Source organism: Oncorhynchus kisutch, linkage group LG30, assembly GCF_002021735.2.
Source record: "Oncorhynchus kisutch isolate 150728-3 linkage group LG30, Okis_V2, whole genome shotgun sequence".
Taxonomy (NCBI): Eukaryota; Metazoa; Chordata; class Actinopteri; order Salmoniformes; family Salmonidae; genus Oncorhynchus; species Oncorhynchus kisutch.
The window spans coordinates 15,793,564-15,818,492 of NC_034203.2; the positions used below are offsets into that span (position 1 = coordinate 15,793,564).

The 24,929-nt window shown below is 44.7% G+C and overlaps 1 protein-coding gene across 2 annotated transcripts in view; it reads left to right on the top strand.

The window, feature by feature from the left end:
* LOC109875434 (ephrin type-B receptor 1) overlaps positions 1–24,072 on the top strand; it is a 316,435-nt gene extending 292,363 nt beyond the window's left edge. For both annotated transcript variants that reach the window (XM_031810207.1, XM_031810205.1), the window contains exons 13-17: positions 12,184–12,333; positions 15,336–15,529; positions 15,848–16,003; positions 16,851–19,228; positions 23,723–24,072. In XM_031810207.1, the coding sequence (XP_031666067.1) occupies positions 12,184–12,333; positions 15,336–15,529; positions 15,848–16,003; positions 16,851–16,965 (615 nt within the window). In that variant the 3' untranslated portion in view covers positions 16,966–19,228; positions 23,723–24,072. The remainder of the gene's footprint in view (positions 1–12,183; positions 12,334–15,335; positions 15,530–15,847; positions 16,004–16,850; positions 19,229–23,722) is intronic.
* The last annotated feature ends 857 nt before the right edge of the window (positions 24,073–24,929 follow it).

Below are 24,929 nucleotides of genomic sequence, written 5' to 3' on the forward strand. Positions count from 1 at the left end.
TCTCATGGGTTTTATACTGGCGATAAGAGTTAGAAAAATAGATAGATATAGGCTTTAGGATCTTCCTTATTGTCCACAAGGGGACATTTGTCTTGGACATTAGAAAGGTACTGTACAACGACAGTACTTTTCACACCAACTGTTTTTTTGTGCTTAACCTTTACCCAACCCAGGTATTCCTAATGATAGGACCTATATGTCATGAGAGTTCTGCCATATAACACGGCTATTTGCACTCCGTCCATAAGCACACCAGAGTAACACAAGTCTCTCCTAGCGTTCCGCTTGACCTTACTGTGTCTTGTCACTAGCTGGGTTCCTGACCCTCCATTCTAATCCACTCTCCTGGGGAACGTTCTGGGAATATTCTCTATCCACAGCGGAGACGGTGTGGATAGAATCGGGGTCCTTGGGTCCCTCACATCTTCCTTTAATTAAGCTATGCTTGCTGCCAAGCCGCCATGGCAGCGCCCTTCACTCGCTGTCCTCCCTCTGCCGGTTACGAGGTGAACGCAGAATGCCAAAGCAATCATGGAGCGAGGCCAGCGCGGCTTGTGGAGGCCGAGGGAATCAGGGAAATTAAATTCCGCCAACGTGCTGTGATATACGTCGCCATCGACCTCCTCCTCCTGCAAAATGAATCACCTTATTTTCCTTTCTCTCCTTCCTTGTGATGTTTCCCCACCATTTCGGAGGGGCACCAATTACCTAGCTTCCAGCGCGGTGCTGGGGAAGGTGCTGGCGGACATACTGTTAATTACATGGTGTTAACCCTGGGGTTGGCACTCACGCAGGGGCCAGAGTGGCTATCGGAGCAGGGGGTAGAGAAATACATTTTCCCTCAAATGTTTGCTGCATGGTCGCTAAAGGTAATCTCTTTATTTCGGCTTTGGTGATACAGTTGTAATGTTTTTACCAGCACATGGTTTAAGACCAAATTGCTAACTTGACTTGGTTGAACCATGTCAGTCAAACCGTCTGACGATTAAAGATCACTTTGACGAGCATCAAAACAAAATGTTGACTACAGACGTTTACAGACGTCGACTTTTACCTTCTTTCTCTTCTTCTTTCTACAGCTATTGTCCCGCTTCAGCACTGTGTTTGGTTGTGGGTAATTACTCCCAGCATGCACTTCTTCAGGATGCTGCCCTCACTGCGAGTGGAGAGGGATGACCTGTGTGACCTTACGGAAGACAGAATTGATTTTTAGATGCTCTGCGGGGCCATGAATTTCACATCAGTCCATCTATCTATCCTTCTATCTGTCCATCCATCTTTTCACTTCTTTTTCATCACATATTTTCCCTGGGGGACCCAGTGGCTCAAAGGAATGACAGGCAGAGTGCCTGTTTAATGTATGATGTGTTGTGTGTGTGTGTGTTTGGTTTAGTTTTACTATCCTTGTGGGGACCAGAAGTCCCGAGAAAATTCGGACAACTGGGTACATTTCGTCTGCCACCACTAGGAAAAGGTTTTTTTTAGACTTAGGCATCATTTCCAGCTGAAATAATACATGTAATAAAAATATTATATAAATGCCCTGAAGCAAAAATCTACACAAATAATACATTATCTGATGAAATTGCTTTAGAAAGGTACCCACTTCCTGTTTGCATTGGCAATTTAACCGCTTGCAGAAAGAATTAGACAGGATCCAAATGTAACTGGTATCAATATTGGTAAACATGAATATAAACTTTACTTATTTGAATATGATCTCGTGATATACAGTTGAAGTCGGAAGTTTACATACGTCTTAGCCAAACACATTTAAACTCAGTTTTTCACAATTCCTGACATTTAATCCGAGTAAATATTCGTCTTAGGTCAGTTAGGATCACCACTTTATTTTAAGAATGTGAAATGTCAGAATAATAGTAGAGAATTATTTATTTCAGCATTTATTTCTTTCATCACATTCCCAGTGGGTCAGAAGTTTACATACACTCAATTAGTATTTGGTAGCATTGCCTTTAAATTGTTGAACTTGGGTCAAATGTTTCGGGTAGCCTTCCACAAGCTTCCCACAATAAGTGGGGTGAATTTGGACCCATTCCTCCTGACAGAGCTGGTGTAACCGAGTCAGTTGTAACCCGAAACGTTTGACCCAAGTTCAACAGTCAGTTTGTAGGCCTCATTGCTCGCACACGCTTTTTCAGTTCTGCCCACACATTTTCTATAGGATTGAGGTCAGGGCTTCATGAAGGCCACTCCAATACCTTGACTTTGTTGTCCTTAAGCCATTTTGCCACAACTTTAGAAGTATACTTGTGGTCATTGTCCATTTGGAAGACCCATTTGCGACCAAGCTTTAACTTCCTGACTGATGTCTTGAGATGTTGCTTCAATATATCCACATAATTTTCCAACCTCATGATGCCATCTATTTTGTGAAGTGCACTAGTCCCTCCTTCAGCAAAGCACCCCCACAACATGATGCTGCCACCCCGTGCTTTACGGTTGGGATGGTGTTCTTCGGCTTGCAAGCCTCCCCATTTTTCCTCCAAACATAACGATGGTCATTATGACCAAACAGTTCTATTTTTGTTAAATCAGACCAGAGGACATTTCTCCAAAAGTACATATGGATATAGATACTTTTGGTCATGTTTCCTCCAGCATCTTCACAAGGTCATTTGCTGTTTTTCTGGGATTGATTAGCACTTTTCGCACCAAAGTGAAGAGGTACTGAGTTTGAAGATAGGCCTTGAAATAGATCCACAGGTACACACACTTCCAATTGAATCAAATGTTGTCAATTAGCCTATCAGAAGCTTCTAAACCATGACATCATTTTCTGGAATTTTCCAAGCTGTTTAGAGGCACAGTCAACTTAGTGTATGTAAACCTTTGACCCACTGGAATTGTGATACTGTGAATTATAAGAGAAATAATCTGTCTGTAAACAATTGTTGTAAGAATTACTTGTGTCATGCACAAAGTCGATGTCCTAACCAACTTACCAAAACAATAGTTTTTAACAAGAAATTTGTTGAATGGTTAAAAAATGAGTTTTAATGACTCCAACCTTCCGACTTCAACTGTATGTGTGTGTCTTCATGCTCGCCAGTGTGTGTGCGCTCACTTGAATGTGTGTGTGTCTTTGAGGCTGCATCAAAGAGGGCAAGCGGTTGAGAGGCGAGGTCACCCACAGCCCAGTAACATACCTCATCCATCAAACCCCCGCGACCTGACTGACATTCTCCCTCTCTCCGCTCCACTGCCTTCAATCCACCCTCTGTTTTTGTTCCTTGTTTTCTATTTGCATCCTTTCCTCCTTTCCTTCTCTCCCTCTGGCATGTTTCCCAAAGCCTTTTGTGTTGTTTGTCACGCGTGTGAAATATTGATGTGGCAAAAGTTACAGGGGACTTAAGGGGAACTCATCCCTGAGTAAAGAAGCGGAAAAACTCTCCGAAAAGTTGCCATTCGGTCCACCCAGACTCCTCTATCAAAGCGGGAACATGGCTTGATTTATAACTCCTGTCATGTGTGACAGATCAAGCTGCTATCTATGACTGAGGTGGGCATACTGTGCCTGTATGGAAGGCACTGTGCCTGTGTGGATGCACTGTGCCTGTATGGATGCACTGTGCCTGTATGGATGCACTATGGATGCAGAGCATGATTCAGACATGGCGATCCTCTACATAGCACACTGAAGGGGGGGGATCAAATGAAATGTGGGAGACGGATTTTGTCACAACACTGACCTCAGTCCATATAATGACATTGGACAATCATGGGAAGTTGCTGGCCAGTCCGCCAGTTAGTAAACTAGCGAGCTACTCCAGCTTCAATTCATTTTTGCGTAATTGGTCCTCAAAGAGATAGAGACAGAGGGTCACAGCATGCTAGTTCCTGGGAAGAGAAAACGCTATGATAGGGTAACATGTTTTACAATTTAGCAGACACTCTTATCCAGAGTGACATATAATAGCAATTGGGGTCAAGTGCCTTGCTCAAGGGCACATTGACAGATTTTTCACTTAGTCGGCTTGGGGATTAAAACCAGAGACCTTTAGCCACTAGAATACCTGCCGCCCAATGACATGAGTAGAGACACATCAGTTCTTGTTTAAACAACCCAGGCAATCTGTTATGTGATTAGTCTGTGTGCTGTGGGCTGTAATTGCCTATTTTCCAACTTCTCAGAGTCATCTCAAGGGGACAGAATAAAGATGTCACCCGGTTACACAAGCCAAGGTCGTAGTCTAATATTAAACCTCTGAAAAAGCCTAACAAGGATGTGCAAAAATACATGATAATAAGATAGTATTCACGCTGGGTTTAATTTGAGGGGCCCCTGGTGGCCCCTGAGTCATAGGGGGCCCAGATAGAGGTTGCACAAGGGGAGGGAGCATTTCTATTAAGCAGAAGTGGTGTCATCGAGTTGAAGATCTGAAGGAATATGTTAACTGCAAAAGACTACACAGACAACGTTTATCGAAGGTCGGATTTCATACCCTGCCATAATGGCGCCGAAGGAGATGGCTGCCGTTTTACGATCCTGTAACCAATTGTGATATTGTGAATGTTTTTTTGTGATATTTGTAAGTATTTTGTACATAATGTTTCTGCCACAGTGTCTTGTGACCGAAAGGAGCTTCTAGAAATCAGAACGGCGATTACTCACCTTGAACTGGACGAATAATTTCACTTTAATGAGTCTGACAAGAGGAATTTACTCCAGACAACCGAACAGGCCCACATCCCCGTCATTCGCAGGAAACGGTATCGCAGAAGGCGATCGGGGTGCCTTGTGAGGATCCGCCAACGAGTGGCTAATCTGCCTTTGCCATCGGTACAATTGGCCAACGTACATTCGCTGGATAATAAATTGGACGAACTAAAAGCATATATATCCTACCAACAGGACATTAAACACTGTAATATCTTATGTTTTACCGAGTCGTGGCTTAACGACGACATCAATAACATACAGCTGGCGGGTTATAACTGTATCGGCAGGATAGAACAGCAGCCTTTGGTAAGACATCGGTGGCGGTCTATGTATATTTGTAAGAAACAGCTGGTGCACGAAATCTAAGGAAGTCTCGAGATTTTGCTCACCTGAGGTAGAGTATCTCATGATAAGCTGTAGACCACACTATCTACCTAGAGAGCTTTCATCTGTATTTTTCATAGCTGTCTACATACCACCACAGACCGCTGCTGGCACTAAGACCGCACTCAATGAGCTGTATACCGCCATAAGAAAACAGGAAAATGCTCATCCAGAGGCGGCGTTCCTAGTGGCTGTGGACTTTAATGCATGGAAACTTAAATCCATTTTACCAAATTTCAACCAACATATTAAATGTGAAACCAGAGGGAAAAAAACTCTAGACCATATATTTACAAATCTCCCTCGCCCTCCTTTGGCTAATATGACCAAAATTCTATCCTCCGATTCCTGCTTACAAGCAAAAATTCAAGCTGGAAGCACCAGTGACTCAGTCAATAAAAAAGTGGTCAGATGAAGCAGAGGCTAAGCTACAGGACTGTTTTGCTAGCACAGACTGGAATATGTTCCGTGATTCTTCACCACATCAGTCACTGGCTTCATCAATAAGTGCATGGATGACGTCATCCCCACAGTGACTGTACGTACATAACCCAACCTGAAGCCATGGATTACAGGCAACATCCGCACTGAGCTAAAAGGTAGAGCTGCCGCTTTCAAGTAGTGGGACTCTAAGACAGAAGCTTATAAGAAATCTAGCTGTGCCCTCTGACGAGCCATCAAACAGTAAGATCAAATCTCACTGGCTCCGACGCTCGTCAGATGTGGCTGTGCTTGCAAACTATTACAGACTACAAAGGGTCTACAAAGGCACAGCCGAGAGCTGCCCAGTGACACGAGCCTAACAGACGAGCTACATTACTTCTATGCTCGCTTCGAGGCAAGTAACACTGAAACATTCATGAGAGCATCAGCTGTTCCAGATGACTGTGTGATCACGTTCTCTGCAGCTGATGTGAGTGAGACCTTTAAACAGGTCAACATTCACAAGGCCGCAGGGCCAGACGGATTACCAGTACGTGTACTCCGAGCATGCGCTGACCAACTGGCAAGTGTCTTCATTGACATTTTCAACCTCTCCCTGTCTGTAATTCCAACATGTTTCAAGCAGACCAACGTAGTCCTAAGGTAACCTAAATGATTACCGACCCGTAGCACTTGTAGCACTCCCTTTAACCATGAAGTGCTTTGAAAGGCTGGTCATGGCTCACATCAACACCATTATCCCAGAAACCCTACACTCACTCCAATTTGCATATTGCCCCATGTACCGGTACGCCCAGATCCACAGATGATGCAATCTTTATTGCACTCCACACTGCCTTTTGGACAAAAGGAACACCTATGTGAGAATGCTATTCATTGACTACAGATCAGTGTTCCACACCATAGTGCCCTCAAAGCTCATCACTAAGCTAACGACCCTGGGACTAAACACCTTGCGCTGCAAGTCTTCATCGACCTGGCCAAGGCTTTCGACTCTGTCAATCACTGTATTCTTATCGGCAGACTGAACAGCCTGGGTTTCTCTAATGACTGCCTCGCCTGGTTCACTAACTACTTCTCAGATAGAGTTCAGTGTGTCAAATCGGAGGTCCTGTTGTCCGGAACTCTGGCAGTCTCTATGGGGGTGCCACAGGGTTCAGTTCTCGGCCCAACTCTTTTCTCTGTATATATCAATGATGTTGCTCTTGCTGCGGGTGATTCTTCTTCTTCTATACAGACGACATCATTCTGTATACACCTGGCCCTTCTTTGGACACTGTGATAACAAACCTCCAAACGAGCTTTAACGCCATACAACACTTATTCCTTGGCCACCAACTGCTATTAAATGCTAGTCAAACGAAATGCATGCTCTTCAACCGATCGATGCCCGCACCTGCTCGCATGGCTAGCATCACTACTCTGGACGGTTCCAACTTAGAATATGTGGACAACTATAAATACCTAGGTGTCTGACTAGACTGTAAACTCTACTTTGAGACTCACATTAAGACGGGCCGCCCCCAGGTGGTAAGGGTAGGTAACAACACATCTGCCACACTGATCCTCAACATGGGGGCCCCTCGGGGGTGCGTGCTCAGTCCCCTCCAGTACTTCCTGTTCACTAATGACTGCACGGCCAAGCACGACTCCAACACCATCATTAAGTTTTCTGATGACATAAAAGTGGTAGGCCTCATCATCAACAACGACAAGACAGCATATAGGGAGGAGTTCAGAGACCTGGCTGTGTGGTGCCAGGACAACAGCCTCTCCCTGAACGTGATCAAGTCTAAGGAGATGATTGTGGGCTACAGTAAAAGGAGGACCAAGCACGCCCCATTTCTCATCGAAGGGGCTGTAGTGAAGCAGGTTGAGAGCTTCAAGTTCCTTGGTGTCCACATCACCAACAAACTAACATGGTCCAAGCACACCAAGACAGTCATGAAGAGGACACGACAAAACCTATTCCCCCTCAGGAGACTGAAAAGATTTGGCATGGCTCCTCAGATCCTCAAAAGGTTCTACAGCTGCACCATCGAGAGCATCCTGACTGGTTGCATCACCGCCTGGTATGGCAACTTAGCCTCCGACCGCAAGGCACTGCAGATGGTAATGCGTATGGCCCAGTACATCACTGGGGCCAAGCTTCCTGCCATCTAGGTCCTCTATACCAGGTGGTGTCAGAGGAAGGCCCTAAAAATTGTCAATGACTCCAGCCAACCTTGTCATAGACTGTTCTCTCTATTAAAGTGCATAAGTCACTTTAATAACTCTACCTACATGTATATATTACCTCAATTACCTCGACTAACCAGTGCCCACGCACATTGACTCTGTACCGGTACGCCCTGTACATATTCTCGCTATTGTTATTTTACTGCTGCTCTTAAATTATTTGTTACTTTTATTTCTTATTTTTCTTTATGTATTTTTAAAACTGCATTGTTGGTTAAGGGCTTGTAAGTAAAGCGTTTCACTATAAGGTGGCATGTGACAAATACAATGTGATTTGATTCGATACCACTTTGAGACCCCCTGAGAAATGTGTGTTACTGCAACTTTGTCATAAGGTAAAGGACCATAGACTCCTAAGACTCCTACACTAAACTATATCATTTAAATAAATAGCAGTAGATTACTCTATGTGGGCACTTTGTGAAATGATGCCTAAAATAGTTCCATGGACTCAAATATAACTTCCCTTGACATTTTAAGTGGGAACCTATTCTCCACTGCGCTTTAGACAGTGGAACTGTAGAAGGACCCGCCTCTCCCAGACAGTCCCTGGGGTGTCTGCTCTCTCTCTTTCTCTCTCTCTATCCTATCTCTCTCTCTCTCTCTGTTCTATCCTCTTTCTCTCTCTCTTCCCACCCTCTCCACCCCTCTGCCTCTTTCTCCCCCTCTCCCTACTCTCTGTATTTGGGCAGACTGCCAGTGCCTGCAATCGTTGCTTTCGGGACATAAACGGCAGTTGATGGAGCACTTTGCCTAGCCTAAGTAAATGTGCTCGGGACCATTTGAGTGTGCATTGTTTAGGAATGGATCACAGAGAAGTTGGGGCAGAGTCTGTGTGTCTGACCCATTACTGGGAGTTCACAGATTTGTCTTCCACCGGAGGGGCATAAATCTGCATTTGGGGACAGCTGCTACTTTAGTAACCACATGATGGTACTCATTGATATCTATTCGAGAGATGGAGTGGCATAGGTTGCATGCATCAGCAATGAAAAACAAAACAACAGAGAGTTAGAGGATTGAGAAGTTTTGTGGGAGAAGAGCTTGCAGGGTATTTAGTCGGCGTTTCCTGGGACACCAGGGCGCGGCATTGGTCCAGTTTGTTTGGAGCGATACACACTGCCATTTGACACTCTTGATTCCCCTTCAGTCTATAGATCGCCAGTGACATACTCCATTGAATTGCTGGAAACATTCTACATCTATCATAGTACACGTTATTGTAGCAATGGCAGGTGTCCCACGTCTCCTACATCTCGTGTGTGTAAAGGGAGCTCCTCCACACACACTCCGTACCTGTCTGTCACAAAACGTGATCCTCCTTTAACCCTGACAGCACACTGCCCGCACTGCTCCCAGCAGGTCTACCCCAGATGAGCCACCCACACCTGTCACTTTACCTGTCACAACGGGTCACGACCTGTTACAAGCCGTCACATCTAGTCAGGACCAATCCCTTCGTCTCGTCTTGTTGACTTGAAGGTGATCTAGAGGTAACTTGTCTGTTTGAAGTGAGAATCATCGCAATGCCCGATTTCTCAGTATGGTGGGTATGCAATAATCAAGTTTATTACTGATTCATATCCAGTGTTTAATAGTAATTTGTACAGGGTTGCAGGTGTGATTGCAGGGTACAGTGACAATATTTGGCTTCGTCGTTTTTTCCCCCTATTCTTGTGGAGTCCCTTTGTTAATATATAACGCAGGTTCCAAAGGGTCGTGAGAGAACAACAATTATGCTCTCATGCTGACGTTAAGATGTCTCAATGAAATGCACTATGCGTATTCTTTACGTGATGAGCAGCTAGCTGAAGAAATTGATGGAGCTTGGCTGGAGGTTGTTGTATGGTTTGGCTTATGTAGTTGAACAGGCCTCTGTGTGTGCTCTCTAAGACTCAAGGCCACCAAAGAGAACAGAATCTAACTGGCCTGTACTTTTCGAGCTAGTGAATGAAATTACTTCCTGGCTCAGACACACACACATATGGATTGCCATATTCTAAATATGATTTCTGTCATTCTGAGCACTGTGGGTGGATGCCCTATTCAGGTTACACACCCAATATATATGGGTCCAGGACATTTCTCAAATGTCCAGTAAATTCAAATGTTACCGATCAAATGTCCGGAATCACATTTTCCAAATGGAAACCCTGGTGTACATTAATAACACACACAAACAAACACACGCTCTCACGCACATGCAGTATGCACACAAAAGCACACACAGACAGGGCTCACACACAAATAATGCACTGACAAATACACAGGTTTGTGTGCTCATACACACACATGCCCACTCACCCATGCATGTACATGCACTCTCTCTCTCACACACACACACACACACACACACACACACACACACACACACACACACACACACACACACACACACACACACACACACACACACACACACACACACACACACACTCCCTCTCTCTCTCTCTCTCCCAGTCTCCACAAAGCGTGTGTTTGGCATTGTTGACACTAGACCCGTTTTAATTCCACTCTCCTTCTCTTTCCCCCCTCCCTCTCTTCCTCCCTGGGGTATTCTCTCTCTCTTTTCTCCCCCTGAGTTAAAGAAAACAAAAACACTCAATCACAGGAGGTTGGTGGCACCTTAATTGGGGAGGACGGGCTCATGGTAATGGCTGGAGTGGATTCAGGGGAATGGCATTAAATACATCAGACAAATGGTTTCCATGTGTTTGATGCCATTCCGTTCACTCCATTCCAGCCATTATTATGACCCGTCCTCCCCTCAGCAACTGCATCCAGTGCTTTTGTTATATATTTGCCTTCTTCTTCTGTCTATTTGCCTGTTCTGTTCTGCAGCACTTTGTGTTATTAAAGTGTCGTTTTGACCCGGGTGCTTGCAGAAAGCTCGCCCACAGCGATAATTACTACTGATCTGCATAGCTCCCTCCCACACGCGGCAGCCGTGAAAATTTTATTACCTTGGCCTTTCTGCCAGGACCTGCGCAAAGCGATGCAGGCAGGCACGGTGCTCCTGTATGGCGAGTGTCTTTACCCAGGCCACGGTGACGACAGAGCTCCCCCCAGGAAGAGAGAGAGAGAGAGAGAGAGAGCGCGCGAGAGAGAGAGAGAGAGAGAGAGAGAGAGAGAGAGAGAGAGAGAGCGAGAGAGAGCGAGAGAGAGCGAGAGAGAGCGAGAGAGAGAGAGAGAGAGAGAGAGAGAGAGAGAGAGAGAGAGAGAAAGCATTAAGATCACAGCTCCGAGAGAGGAACATGGAAGAGGCATTGTTTAAATTTTTCATATTTTCTTTTTATCTGGTGTCCAAGTTGAAATTGTCGCTTTGAAGCATGGCTCTGACAAAGTTAGAGATGAGAGCCGGGTCTTTATTTTCATTGGTGTGGATGTAGTTTCATGTATTTTTCTATAGCCTTGAGACAGAACTGAGACAGAACTTAGACAAGGGAAAGCCTTTTGGTGTCTGGGATCAGCAAAAAAGTCATCAGAGCTTAGATAGATAGTATTTTTTTCTCTCAAAGAAACACAAATACACACTTCCTTATGAACACTCCAGAACCCTCTCTCTCAGATAAAATACTGTTTTCCTTTCTTAGTCTCTCTCTCTCTCTCTCTCTCTCCGTTCTGTTCTCTGTTCTGTAACAGCTCAGGACTGTGTTCCCGGCCCATTCACCCTGACAACAGCCTCCACTGAGGTCCGAGGTTAACATCATGTTCAGGGTCAGGAGCTCCCAGAGGTCAAACACTCTGAGCTGGGCCTTAATGAACTGAGTTTGAGTCCTCTGGACCTGCACACACACATACAGTATACACACACACATACATTCACTGATGCTTGTGCATGCACATACCAAGCAAAAAGCAGATGACACACACACACACAAAACACACCTCCCGGTCCTGAGCGAGAAAGCCAGGAGAGCAGGGTGGGCCTTGTCTAGCTCTCCCGTCTGTCCTTTCAAACCCGACTTATCTACACATTCCCAGGTTGAACTAATTGGCATTATTAAGCTGGCCGGATACAATAGCAACCACCAAGTGGTCCACAAACAGGTTAGTGTGTGTGGAGGGAATCCTAAACAAGCCACCCGGCAATTTCAATCAGAGCCGTGCATGACTCGCCCCAGGCCCAGGTAGTCCAATTACAAACAGACACGCTCGACAGGCGCGCTCAAACCCCAACCAAATCCCTCTTTATTCAAAGTCAGGGGTAGAGATGGCCGGAGGGGAGAGACGTGCTGTGGGTCGATGTGTGAAGGGCAGATCATATTAAGAGGGGGGGGGGTGCATAGGTACAATCCATTGCTGCTGGATCGATAGAGAGATGGGGAGGGGGGGGGGGGGGGCATAATTGTTTATTTTATTGGACTAATCATGTCGTTTTCGCTCTCTCTCTATCCCCCTATCCCTCCCCCTCTCTCCCCCATCTCCCTCAGGGGGGTAAGATCCCAGTGAGGTGGACAGCTCCAGAGGCCATCGCCTACAGGAAGTTCACCTCAGCCAGTGACGTGTGGAGCTACGGCATCGTCATGTGGGAGGTGATGTCATTTGGAGAGAGACCCTACTGGGACATGTCCAACCAGGATGTGAGTATTATTGTCATGTTGAACTTTTGAACGAATATTCAGATCAATCAAATTTCAATCAATAAAAATTCATTTAGAAAAAGCCCTTTTTACAATGAATGAGCATCCAGATGAAAGGTGAACCTTCTAGTTTTTAATGTTGTGTCGTGGAATACAAACACACACCAATGAGCTCCATATCCCCAGCCGGCCAACTGTCTCTCTGAAGCCTGGTCCACCAGGACTGGCCAAACCAGCAGATGTTCCATCTCTGGGCCAGCATACAGTCAGCGACTGGTGGGACACACAGGGAGGAGGCCTGGCACTGTTCACAGCATGGCGTGCTGTTCTCTTCAGTCAGAACACACACATATATATATATGTGTGTATGTGTGTGTTGGTTTCTATTAGTTATTCCGTTTAACAAGTAGAAAAGCTGCTAAATAGAATTGGCGCAAAATAATGCTTTTCAGCCTATCCACTGATGGAAATACATTTGACTTGACATGCTTGCCGTCTATAGGTCAATTTGTATAATTTAGTGGCATTAAATTGCTGCGTGTACAATATATTCTTTATGTCGGCTATGTTGTTTATCACACACGTAGAGCATACCAATACAGAGCCTTGGAGTGGTAAATCAGTCAGACAGCGCAAGAACACGAGGTCAAATGATGAAGTCAGTGATCTTCAGGTCAGAAAGTTAGAGCTCTCGAAAGAGGCCAGTTCCCAAGTTGGAATTACGAGATGGATGACCATTCAAAACTATTTTTTCCAGTCAGAGATATTTTTTCCCCAGTTGTGTTAAACGGCTGAAGTCTGAGATTTCCGAGTTCCCAGTTGTTTTGAACGCGGCATCAAACGGCAACAGAAGGCAGGCTTCATCAGACCCCACTTTGCAACAAGTTGGAGGCATTATGCATTTTGAAAACAAATATTTCATTTTTGGTACCCTGAACGTGTTAGTACCTATTACAAGGCATGTCTTACCTTGCTTCAAAGTAGCCTATTAGATCTCCTCTCTTTATACATTTTTTATGGATATTTTCATCTCAGTCATGAAACCGCTCGCATACTGAATTGTGCGCGTTGCGGCACTTATAACGGGAAGAAATAATAGTTTATCAACATTTTGAGTTTCTGATCTGTTGCAGGGCTACTGGTTGTATGAATTTGTATCTATTGTTCCACAACTGTCCCAGAGTCTGTTTGGAATAGGCTATGTATATCTCGATAAACTGACCAATAGAATAGGTAGCCTAAACGTTTCTACTATAGTAGATTGACATAGGCTAGTGATTTTGCTGTTCGTTACTCGTCTTGTTGGCGAAGGAAAAGTACATGTGGACAGTTATTTTAACATCTTCAAAGTGCACATCAGAAATCGGTAAGAATGACCACATATCGTTGCATCCTTGACTTGCATGTTCTGCTAATATGAATGACCATATTCTAAATGTGATTTCTGTCATTCTGAGCACTGTGGGTGGATGCCCTAATCAGGTTACACACCCAATGCATATGGGTCCGGTACATTTCTCAAATGTCCAGTAAATTCAAATTGTACCGATCAAATGTCCGGAATCACATTTTCCGAATGGAAACACTGGTGTACATTAATAACACACACACACACTCTCATGCACATGCAGTAACTATGCACACAAAAGCACACACAGACAGGGCTCACACACAAATAATGCACTGACAAATACACAAGTTTGTGTGCTCATACACACATACACATGCCCACTCACCCATGCATGTACACACACACACACACACACACACACACACACACACACACACACACACACACACACACACACACACACACACACACACACACACACACACACACACACACACACACACACACACACACACACTCTTCCCCATATGCACCATTTATCAAGATTCTGCTGAATTGCACAGGTCTCAGTGGTAGCATGGACACCTATAGTGCATCTTCCCATTTCTGATGATAATTCATTTTCACACCCTAGAATCTCTATCCTATATCGGCTTTTCTTGGCTTTGCCCTGATTCAAGCATTTAATTTGAAAGTTTGCATCTACATACAAGGGTTAACAATCCGGTATACCCTACGAACACGCTACAATTTAGAGAGTGAGACAGCGCTCGTCTTTCTATAGTTACTGTATATGCCTATTCCCAAGGCACTTTCCCATAGTGTCCGAGGATACAGGCCGGTCCAAAATGATTGGGACCCTTGATAAAGATGTTTTTTGTTTTTTAAATAACACAAATACTGTTGTATTGTATGGTGATTTTTTAAATTGTATTATATTATTGTATACAACAACTCAGAGAAGGAGATTTTGTTCAACAAGTACATCATATTTCTTCTCTGCAAAAGATAAGGGTCAAAATGATACCTTTCAATACCTCACCTTGTGAGGATAAAAGGCACTGAGCCTATTTCTAAACTGTTTTATAAGACTGGAGAACACATCGGGAGGGACTTTAGACCTTAGACGAAAGGTGTGTGAAATGTACAGGTGAAACTACACGTGTCCGAAAACAAGATCTGCCTCGTGAGAATTTTACATTCAAAAAATAACATGTCCAAAAACGTTGTTTAATATATATATTTTTTTATACAAAGGAGATGCTGAGTGAATTGCTCACTAACCACTTAATAGCGCAAAATGAGACAGAGCAACTAGGGCCCGGTGGCACAGTGATTTAGAAAAGGGGTTTAGGAAAAGGGAAACAAAAGGCCTCTACAAACATCCGCATTTTCTCACACTTCTCTGCTTTACTACACATTATTGACCTCCTTTGATCATAAGTTTAGTGACCCTCAGATGTCTTCTCAATTGGCCTTCCCAATGGTCCCGTCTGGCAATGGTCTTCTATTCGACCTCATCTACCTTATCGGCTTGAGCGAGATCAGACCCACTTCCACTCACTACCTTCTACCTTCTCCACAATAGTCCCTTCTAACACGACCCCGACTGACTACCTTGTGACCCTCTGCCCACCCTCTCCGTCCCCAGGTGATCAATGCCATAGAGCAGGACTACCGGCTGCCCCCTCCCATGGACTGCCCCTCAGCTCTGCACCAGCTCATGCTGGACTGCTGGCAGAAGGACCGTAACGCACGGCCACGCTTCGCTGACATCGTCAACACCCTGGACAAGATGATCCGTAACCCAGCCAGTCTGAAACAAGTGGCCAGCATCCCGGCAGTGTAAGTGTAGCATACATGAATGTGTATGTAGGATTACACACACACACACTTAATCCTCGCCATTTCCTTTGCATTGTGATGCGGTATGTAGAGACCCACACGCAGCCGCGCTCACAGGGTAGTTTCTTTGCAGTGTGAACGTATACAAACAACAGACATACACATCTTCACAACCCAGACTTCCTCAAAGTAAAATAAACATGAGTTTATTACTGTATATTACATCAAAGTCAAAACCTCCCCTCACACCGCCATCAAAGCTCTCTCTGTCTCTGTCTCTCTCTTTCTGTCTCTCTTCCTCTTCCTCTCCTCTTCCAGGCCTTCCCAGACCCTGTTGGATCATTCTATCCCAGACTTCAACACCTTCAGTTCAGTGGGAGAGTGGCTGGGAGCCATCAAGATGACCCAGTACAGAGATAACTTCCTCAACTCTGGCTTCACCTCCCTGCAACTGGTGGCACAGATTACATCCGAGTGAGTCACACACATGCACAGACTCATGCAGGCTCTCACACGCATGCAGTCTTGCGTACACACACACACACACACACACACACACACACAGGTGTACAGTACATGCATGCACAAACACACATACACATGTAACGGATGTGAAACGGCTAGCTTAGTTAGCGGTGCACGTTAAATAGCGTTTCAATCGGTGACGTCACTTGCTCTGTAGTTCCCCTTGCTCTGCAAGGGCCGCGGCTTTTGTGGAGCGATGGGTAACAATGCATTGTGGGTGACTGTTGTTGATGTGTGCAGAGGGTCCCTGGTTCACGCCCGGGTATGGGCGAGGGGACGGTCTAAATTTATACTCATGCAGGCTCTCACACGCATGCAGTTTTGCGTACACACACATTCACAGGTGTACAGTACATGCATGCACAAACAGACACACACACACACACAGAAACAGACGCACTCATGTGCGCAAGCGTGCATGTACGCACACATCTCATTTAAAATGATCCTGTCCAAATATTGGCCCTAAGAAATCTATCTGGCTTCAAAATGTTGTTTCTAAAATGTAGCGACATGGTTTTAATTGTCAATCAAAGAGAACAAAAGCTTGATCACTGAGAGGCAGACAAAGTTAATGGAATAGGTGTTTGTTGTTTTCTCCTTCACAGCCAGTGGCTAACCGCCCTGAAAGTAATTATTTGGGGCTTTGGTTATATGTGTAAATGTATTAGAGACCAAATGAATGCGTGTTTAAATGTACTTGCTTCATCAGCGATGCAGACGCAATACTGACATATTTCCTCCCTCTCCCTCTTTCCATCCCTCTCTTCCCATCTCCCTGCCTCTCTATCTCCAGAGACCTCCTGAGGATAGGTGTCACCCTGGGGGGCCACCAGAAGAAGATCCTCAGTAATGTCACCTCCATGCGGGTGCAGATGAGCCAGTGCCAGTCGCCCACTGCCGTGGCATGACTGGAGGGGGCGCCATGCCACGGGGCGGGCAGCATTCGGGTTGGCAGGGACTACAGCAGAAAGGACTACACCCCTCACCGAATGACCCCCGACCCGTCGGAACGCGCCAGGGTCGAGACTATCATTCTCATCTAATCCCATCGAACATATAATCAAACATCATTACCCAGGAGGCCAGGGTCCAGACGAAGACTAACTATCAACTTCCACTAATCTGAGTTATTCTGAGTTATGATGTAGAGTTCAATGTGTTCAGAGGCTGTTTTATTTTCAATCTTAATCTGTGAGGTCTACATAATAGAATATGTTGGTACTGACACAGAGATTGAGTATTTGGGAATATCAGATGTATGTCTTGACTGCATGATGTTAGACTGGAGAGGAGGAAATGGAAGACATTTTGAAGAGGAAGATCATTGGTGAATCTCAAACCCCCCACCCTTACCAACTCGTTCAGAGGGCCCTCCATTGTCACGTGTTGGTGACGAAGCTCAGAGGTTGACTTCCAGAGAGTGGCGAGGGGATGAATACATCAGTCACCTTTTGGAACACACTCATGGCAATTAATGTTTCACTTTTAGATACTAAAACGAGCATGAAATTCAACCCACTGGGCAAAAATCGGGTTGAATCAACATTGTTTCCACATAATTTCAACAATACATGTGATGATGTTGATTCAACGTGGAAAATTTATTTGATTTCGATTGAATGCAAATAGTCCTAAATGAGAGGGAATTTCATATTTTTTTCAGCTAACTTTGAACCTAAATCCATAGTCATAGCGACATTTTTTGTTGATTTCACATTGAATTCACGTTAGTTGACAACTCAACCAAATGTTTAAAAAAAAAATTATGATGTTGAACTGACGTCTGTGCCCAGTGAGAAATTAACAAATCCCCCTAAGCCATTTTACAAGATATAAACCTCAGTAACAGTTACACAATTAATTTGGGAAGTATTTAATCTGTTACGTGTCTTGAAATCAGATGGTGGAACTGCTCTGATAGTTCTATGCATGTGGCATATAACTAGGCACGCACTCTCCAAACAGGTGCGTGTCGGGATCGGACTACACCCCTCACCGAATGACCCCCCGACACGTCGACCCGTAGCACTTCGCTATGAAGCCTGCAGCCTTTCTGGCTTGGTCGAAGTGGCTGTGAGACGGTTAAATTAGCCCCTACACCCTCGATCATTTTCACTCCCTCGCGTGGCCAGGAGCAAGGGGAAGGGAGTGATTTGGGATTCAGCCAATGTCATCAGAAGGCCCCTGATTTGTCATTTGACCACAGCCTTCTTCAAAGACTGAAATGAGGATGCATTGGTCTGGCTAGGAGCAGCAGTATGAAATGTGTATAGAAAGAAAGCAATTCAACCTCTATAGACATGCTCAATATACACACATACGGAAAAATGATACAGAGACATACAGTGGTGATTGGTTGATTTGACATTTTTCTCACCTTATATTTTTTCATTTGAAACTTTTGACATCTCCTCAAGGTCGACCAAAGTTGAACTGGCTGGAAAGGAGAGCTTCTCTGACATTTTGTTGGTATTGTGTTTTGCTTTTCCACCATGAAAGCAGGGAACAAAATTCTCTACCATGTTTTCACTTTAACACTACCTGTGGATGTCTGGGCTGATGGCCTTGCCAAAGGACTAGTGAAACGGCCTCACCCAGATTCTGAGAATATATATAAATATGTATATCTCTAACTAAATATGAATATATCTTCTGAATAAATCTTCATATTGAAGGTGACTTGTATGAATATGTATGCACAAAACTCTCTCTGCTTGCTTTTTTGGCAAAGATGACGTTTTTGTGGACTGGATTGTGATGGAGATGGACTCATAATGTAGTTTCTCTACAGCGCCACCTAGCTCTCTGGAGGACAAAACATAAAGACACCATTTTGTTTCTTTCCCCAATGCTGAGGGGTCATCACATGGACAATCCTGAATGAATTTTGAGCTGGAAGCAAATGTACAAAGGACCATGTACAAATGACTCTTTCTGTGGATGTGTATAAAACAACTATAGGGATAAAAAAAAAGTTACAAAATGTCCCTTCTCTGAAGAGCCCATGTTAAATGTAAGTGTATTCATGCCATATCTTGCTGGTGAGCACTTACTTGTACAGATTGTATTTTTCTGTATTTCCTCTTGTTTGTTGCTTGTGTTGGAGTGATTGGAACCATCAAGAATGGGAAGGAGAGTGGATAGTGTCTCGTCTGCTGGCCAAGGTCTACGGTATGTATTGTATCTGCTATTGATGTGTGTGTGTGTGTGTGTGTGTGTGTGTGTGTGTGTGTGTGTGTGTGTGTGTGTGTGTGTGTGTGTGTGTGTGTGTGTGTGTGTGTGTGTGAATATCTGGGTCTGGCTTAGCCAACAGGCGCCTCTTGATAAACACAGACAAACAGCTCAAAGGGGCACTCCGCACACACACTAAAAAAATAATAGCACCTCGGAGGGGTTCCGCTCGCACCCACCTGTTACCTAAAGTTACCTAAAGAGAGGAGTTCCTCTTGCACTTCAACCCCCACACACCTGTTACCTAAAGAGAGGAGTTCCTCTTGCACTTCAACCCCCACACATCTGTTACCTAAAGAGAGGAGTTCCTCTTGCACTTCAACCCCCACACATCTGTTACCTAAAGAGAGGAGGTCCTCTTGCACTTCAACCCCCACACACCTGTTACCTAAAGAGAGGAGTTCCTCTTGCACTTCAACCCCCACACATCTGTTACCTAAAGAGAGAAGATTCCTCTTGCACTTCAACCCCCACACATCTGTTACCTAAAGAGAGGAGTTCCTCTTGCACTTCAACCCCCACACATCTGTTACCTAAAGAGAGGAGTACCTCTTGCACTTCAACCCCCACACACCTGTTACCTAAAGAGAGGAGTTCCTCTTGCACTTCAACCCCCACACACCTGTTACCTAAAGAGAGGAGTTCCTCTTGCACTTCAACCCCCACACATCTGTTACCTAAAGAGAGGAGTTCCTCTTGCACTTCAACCCCCACACATCTGTTACCTAAAGAGAGGAGTTCCTCTTGCACTTCAACCCCCACACACCTGTTACCTAAAGAGAGGAGTTCCTCTTGCACTTCAACCCCCACACATCTGTTACCTAAAGAGAGAAGATTCCTCTTGCACTTCAACCCCCACACATCTGTTACCTAAAGAGAGGAGTTCCTCTTGCACTTCAACCCCCACACACCTGTTACCTAAAGAGAGGAGTTCCTCTTGCACTTCAACCCCCACACACCTGTTACCTAAAGAGAGGAGTTTCTCTTGCACTTCAACCCCCACACACCTGTTACCTAAAGAGAGGAGTTCCTCTTGCACTTCAACCCCCACACACCTGTTACCTAAAGAGAGGAGTTCCTCTTGCACTTCAACCCCCACACACCTGTTACCTAAAGAGAGGAGTTTCTCTTGCACTTCAACCCCCACACATCTGTTACCTAAAGAGAGGAGTTTCCTCTTGCACTTCAACCCCCACACACCTGTTACCTAAAGAGAGGAGTTTCTCTTGCACTTCAGCCCCCACACACCTGTTACCTAAAGAGAGGAGTTTCTCTTGCACTTCAACCCCCACACACCTGTTACCTAAAGAGAGGAGTTTCTCTTGCACTTCAACCCCCACACACCTGTTACCTAAAGAGAGGAGTTTCTCTTGCACTTCAACCCCCACACACCTGCTACCTAAAGAGAGGAGTTCATCTTGCACTTCAACCCCCACACATCTGTTACCTAAAGAGAGGAGTTCCTCTTGCACTTCAATCTCCAAACACTGATTACCTAAAGTGGCTAGTTTTACAGCTATTACTAGTACACTAAAAGCTATGTCAATTGTAAGTATTGCTTAGTGACTGCTCTACCTACGTTGGCCTATATTAATTTATATGTGTCACGTTGGTATAGGGATCAGGAGACAGGCGCAGGAATACGTAATAGTGGTTTTTCTCACCCAAATTACAGCGTGCCGTGTAAATGCAAGGGGGCGAAGACCAAAGAAACACATATACAAAACACAGGGTTGAAACCCAAACAAAAGAGCGAGGAGTACCTTGAGTAAGTACACCGGGGCGAGACCCGTAATCATCTGCGCAATACAAGCGGCACGAAAGCCAAAACAACACAGCACAGGTACTCACACGATCAACGGACAATGGAACAATAATGGACTGCCCAATGGAAACCAATGGGCACATTTATACAATTACAATCAGGGAAATGGAGACTAGGTGTGCGTAATGACACAGTTCTGGAGGGATCCCTGACAATATGTCCATAACGGGGTGAATCTTCATTTCCAATTAAGTCAAATTTTCACTTAGTCGTACACTGATGTCAATGGATGACTCAGTGAACATTTGCCTCAATTGGAAGTTAGTATTTGCCCCAATGTTTATAAGTGAAATACACTCTATTGCAATTGGTGGAAGACAGAAGAGGTTGGTGAGAGGAGCTTTAGGAGGACGGGGTCATTGTAATGGCTGGAATGGAATGAATGGAACAGAGTAAAACACGTGGTTTCCATATGTTTGATACCGTTCCATTCCAGCCATTTAATGAGCCTGTCCTCCTATAACTCCCCCCACCAGCCTCCTCTGGCAGAAGAGGTTTATTCTTGAGATGGTGGCTACTGAGGACACGGATACTATTTGAGTTGGAGTGAGAGTGTCCTTCTGAAGTATGTCTGAAGATGGAGTAAATGGTGGTCCAGGAGGGGAAGCTGACATGATGAGTCGGAGGGCTTCGGTACACAGGGTTGATTGTACTACTAGCCCTGCTCTTGTGTATGCTAGAAGCCTGTGATTGCAGTGTGATTGGTGTGGTGTAGTCTGAGAAATAGATGGCTGTCTGGTCTTGCACCAATCACACTGAATCTCAACTATGTCTGACAGCAAGGTGAAGGAACCTGGTTGAAGATGGTGGAACTGCTCTGATAACTGTGACGAAACCAAAGGGAATTGGGTTATTCCCAATCAGATCAAAACATACAATTATGAATAAGTGTAGTCAACAACCCACTGACATGTCCACTTTACTAAAGTAGGCAATCAATGCGAAGGCAACAACCCATGTTACACTGTAGATATAGCAAAATCCTCGTTAGCTGTGAATTGGCCATATTAATTAAGCCTTCCAGCGACAGCAGAGGGAAATTAAGTATACCTATGTTTGATCTTCTACAGAGTAGGCCTATGGCAAGTGTCTAATATTGGAACACGAGACAACTTAACCAGATTTTGTCTGGTTGTAATCTCTCATTGCATCGATTTTCTTGTAACTACATCCTCAGGTGTCAGGTCATGACAAACTGCTGTTTCCCCAAACACAGATATCGTAGACTGCTGTTCTACTAACCACTCTGTGGAATTGGCCAGCCTTCTGCACTCCTGTGCCAAGCAATGGGTTTTTACTTTAGTAGGGGTGTGGCTCCATGTCTAAGACTGAGGTACCCACCTTGGCGTCTGAAATTAGAAATCAATCGCATCCCATTAGCAGATTATTAAGTATCCTCAACCCCCTCACCCCTTCCTTTTCCCTTCTGTCTCACATCTATCCCCCCATCCCTCGCTCCTTCTCATGGCCAGGCTCCAGCTCATTTATCCTGAGTGTAAAAAAACCTGTCTCAGGCCCAGGTCTGGATGTGGGTCTGGGCCTCGCTGGGCCTGCCCAGCTGGCTGTGGCTGAGAAATGGCTGCATCTCGGACTCTCTGCTCCAGTGCACCCAGGCAGGCACTGGACCAGGCCACCTGCTGGGGCCTCAGGGCCTCAGTCTAACAGCGGTCTGATCAGCCGCGGGGAGGGAGATGGATGGGGCTGGGGCCAGCACACACACACAGGCATGCACACACACACACGGCAAGGAGTCCGCTGTTACAGCTACTGCACGGCAGTCTATCTCATAATGAAGAGAGAGTGGGCCGAGACCTGATAGTGGGTGTCTATTGGGAAAATGAGCGGGGATGAGAGAAGAGAGGGGAGTGGGGAGGGGTTGACGGACTATGAAACAGTAGCACTATACATCAAGTAAGGTATATTGGGGTCGGTTCTAATTGTTGTAATTCAGCTACAGTCTACGACCACCTGAGCTGTTTCAATAAACCGTATATGACAACCTATACATTAAGCTCTTTAGGTCGAAACCTAGCTTTTAAAATCCCTTTCAACATCATTCACACAAGCCCGGAGTACCCTGCGCATACCTAATCATTCTTTCTTCTGATTAACGATGTCTGTTTATTCAATGGAGGGATCTAATTTCAATCCATTACGCTTCCATTCAGGCACGTCTCAAGTATTTGCCATTCAACATGCCTGTCTATGAATGAGATGACAGAGCAGTCTGTAATTCACATTTTTCTTGTTTTCCATTTGCTAATGTTGGATTTATTAACATTCTGTCTCTAATAGCATTCCACTTCAGAATCGTGACATGAAAAGCAATTAGCACTCCCTCCATAATAGCCATTTCAGAATTTGCTGTCATTGTCCCATTCTCTCCTCCTAAAAAAAACATATGTTCATTTGTGGATTACTTTGATAATAATTTTTTTACAATGACATCTGTTTTGATTTGTTACAACTTTGTCTGAAAAGTGGGCCTGGGTGTGTCCATTCAACTGATGATTGCTGTTGAATAAATATTTGTGTAGTTAAATCTGTTTCAGAAAGTGTTGTTTTAGTTGAAAATAATTCCTCTATTTGTATGTGTTCTTCTATTTCAGATAATGGACACACATATAAACACACACACACACACACACACACACACACACACACACACACACACACACACACACACACACACACACACACACACACACACACACACAGCAGACCCAGTATTGCCAAGGACAGCCAATAAGGATGAAGACAGCACGACAGGGATGATGACCTCACTTTGCGGTACACACAGGACATAGGAACCGAATGCGTGTTTTCTTTCCTTTGTTTCCCTCTCTGTATAGCTACCACTTGTATATTGTGATGACGAGTATGTGTCCGAGTTTGTAAGCAGTAACTTTCTGACAACTATTGTACTAAAAATGCACTCAATAAACGCCTTGGAAAAAGAGTAAATCACCGGCGGTCCCAGACTGTGAAAGATTATGATTATTCTTGTTTTTTTCCACTTCAATAACACAACAGAGAAGTCTGAGAAGCTGAAGTACAATGCTTTGGTGAATAATGCTTTTCAATGATAATGGGGGGGGGGGGGGGGGGGGGTGGAATAAGCATTTCTTGTCACTCTCACACACACACTCCTGTCACCATGGCACCGCTGTAAAAAGCCGTCAAGTCGCTAATAAACGAGACGTCACTCAGAAACTTCCTAAGAAATCAACACTGAGCGTTGCCAAGAAAAATGACAATATTTAGACAAACTAGCGTAAAATAGCCTCTCCCGCTCTCCCTACTCACGCCCTCACACTGTAGTGTGTGTTGGCAGAGACTGGATCCTGTCGGGCTCCGACACAGACCACTGTAATGATATGGTTAATGAACTCTTTTATTGGTTGGTAACTGATTGATAATATCCTGTTAGATATTAGTAGAGATTATTTTGCCAAGAAAAGGAAGAACAAATGAGAAAGGTGTAAAAGCCACCTGTTACATGATGAGGCATTGAAGAAATAATTTAATTCCAAAATGTACTGACAATAGCTTTTGTTCTGTACAACGTAAAGGGATAGTTCCCCATGATGTAATAATTACATAATGGTTTTCTTACCCTGTTAGCACAAATCCCATTCAAGGGGAATGGATATTAGCATTTATTTTATTCGGGTTGAAAATGGCAGATTTGTGCACTGATAAATGTCTAAATTGGAACGCAGTGGCTGTACAGTAATACTGTATGCTATACATGACGTCAGAGCTCTGGCTCTGCGCTTCACAGCGCTGTTTGGGTTTTGACTGACAGCCGTTCTG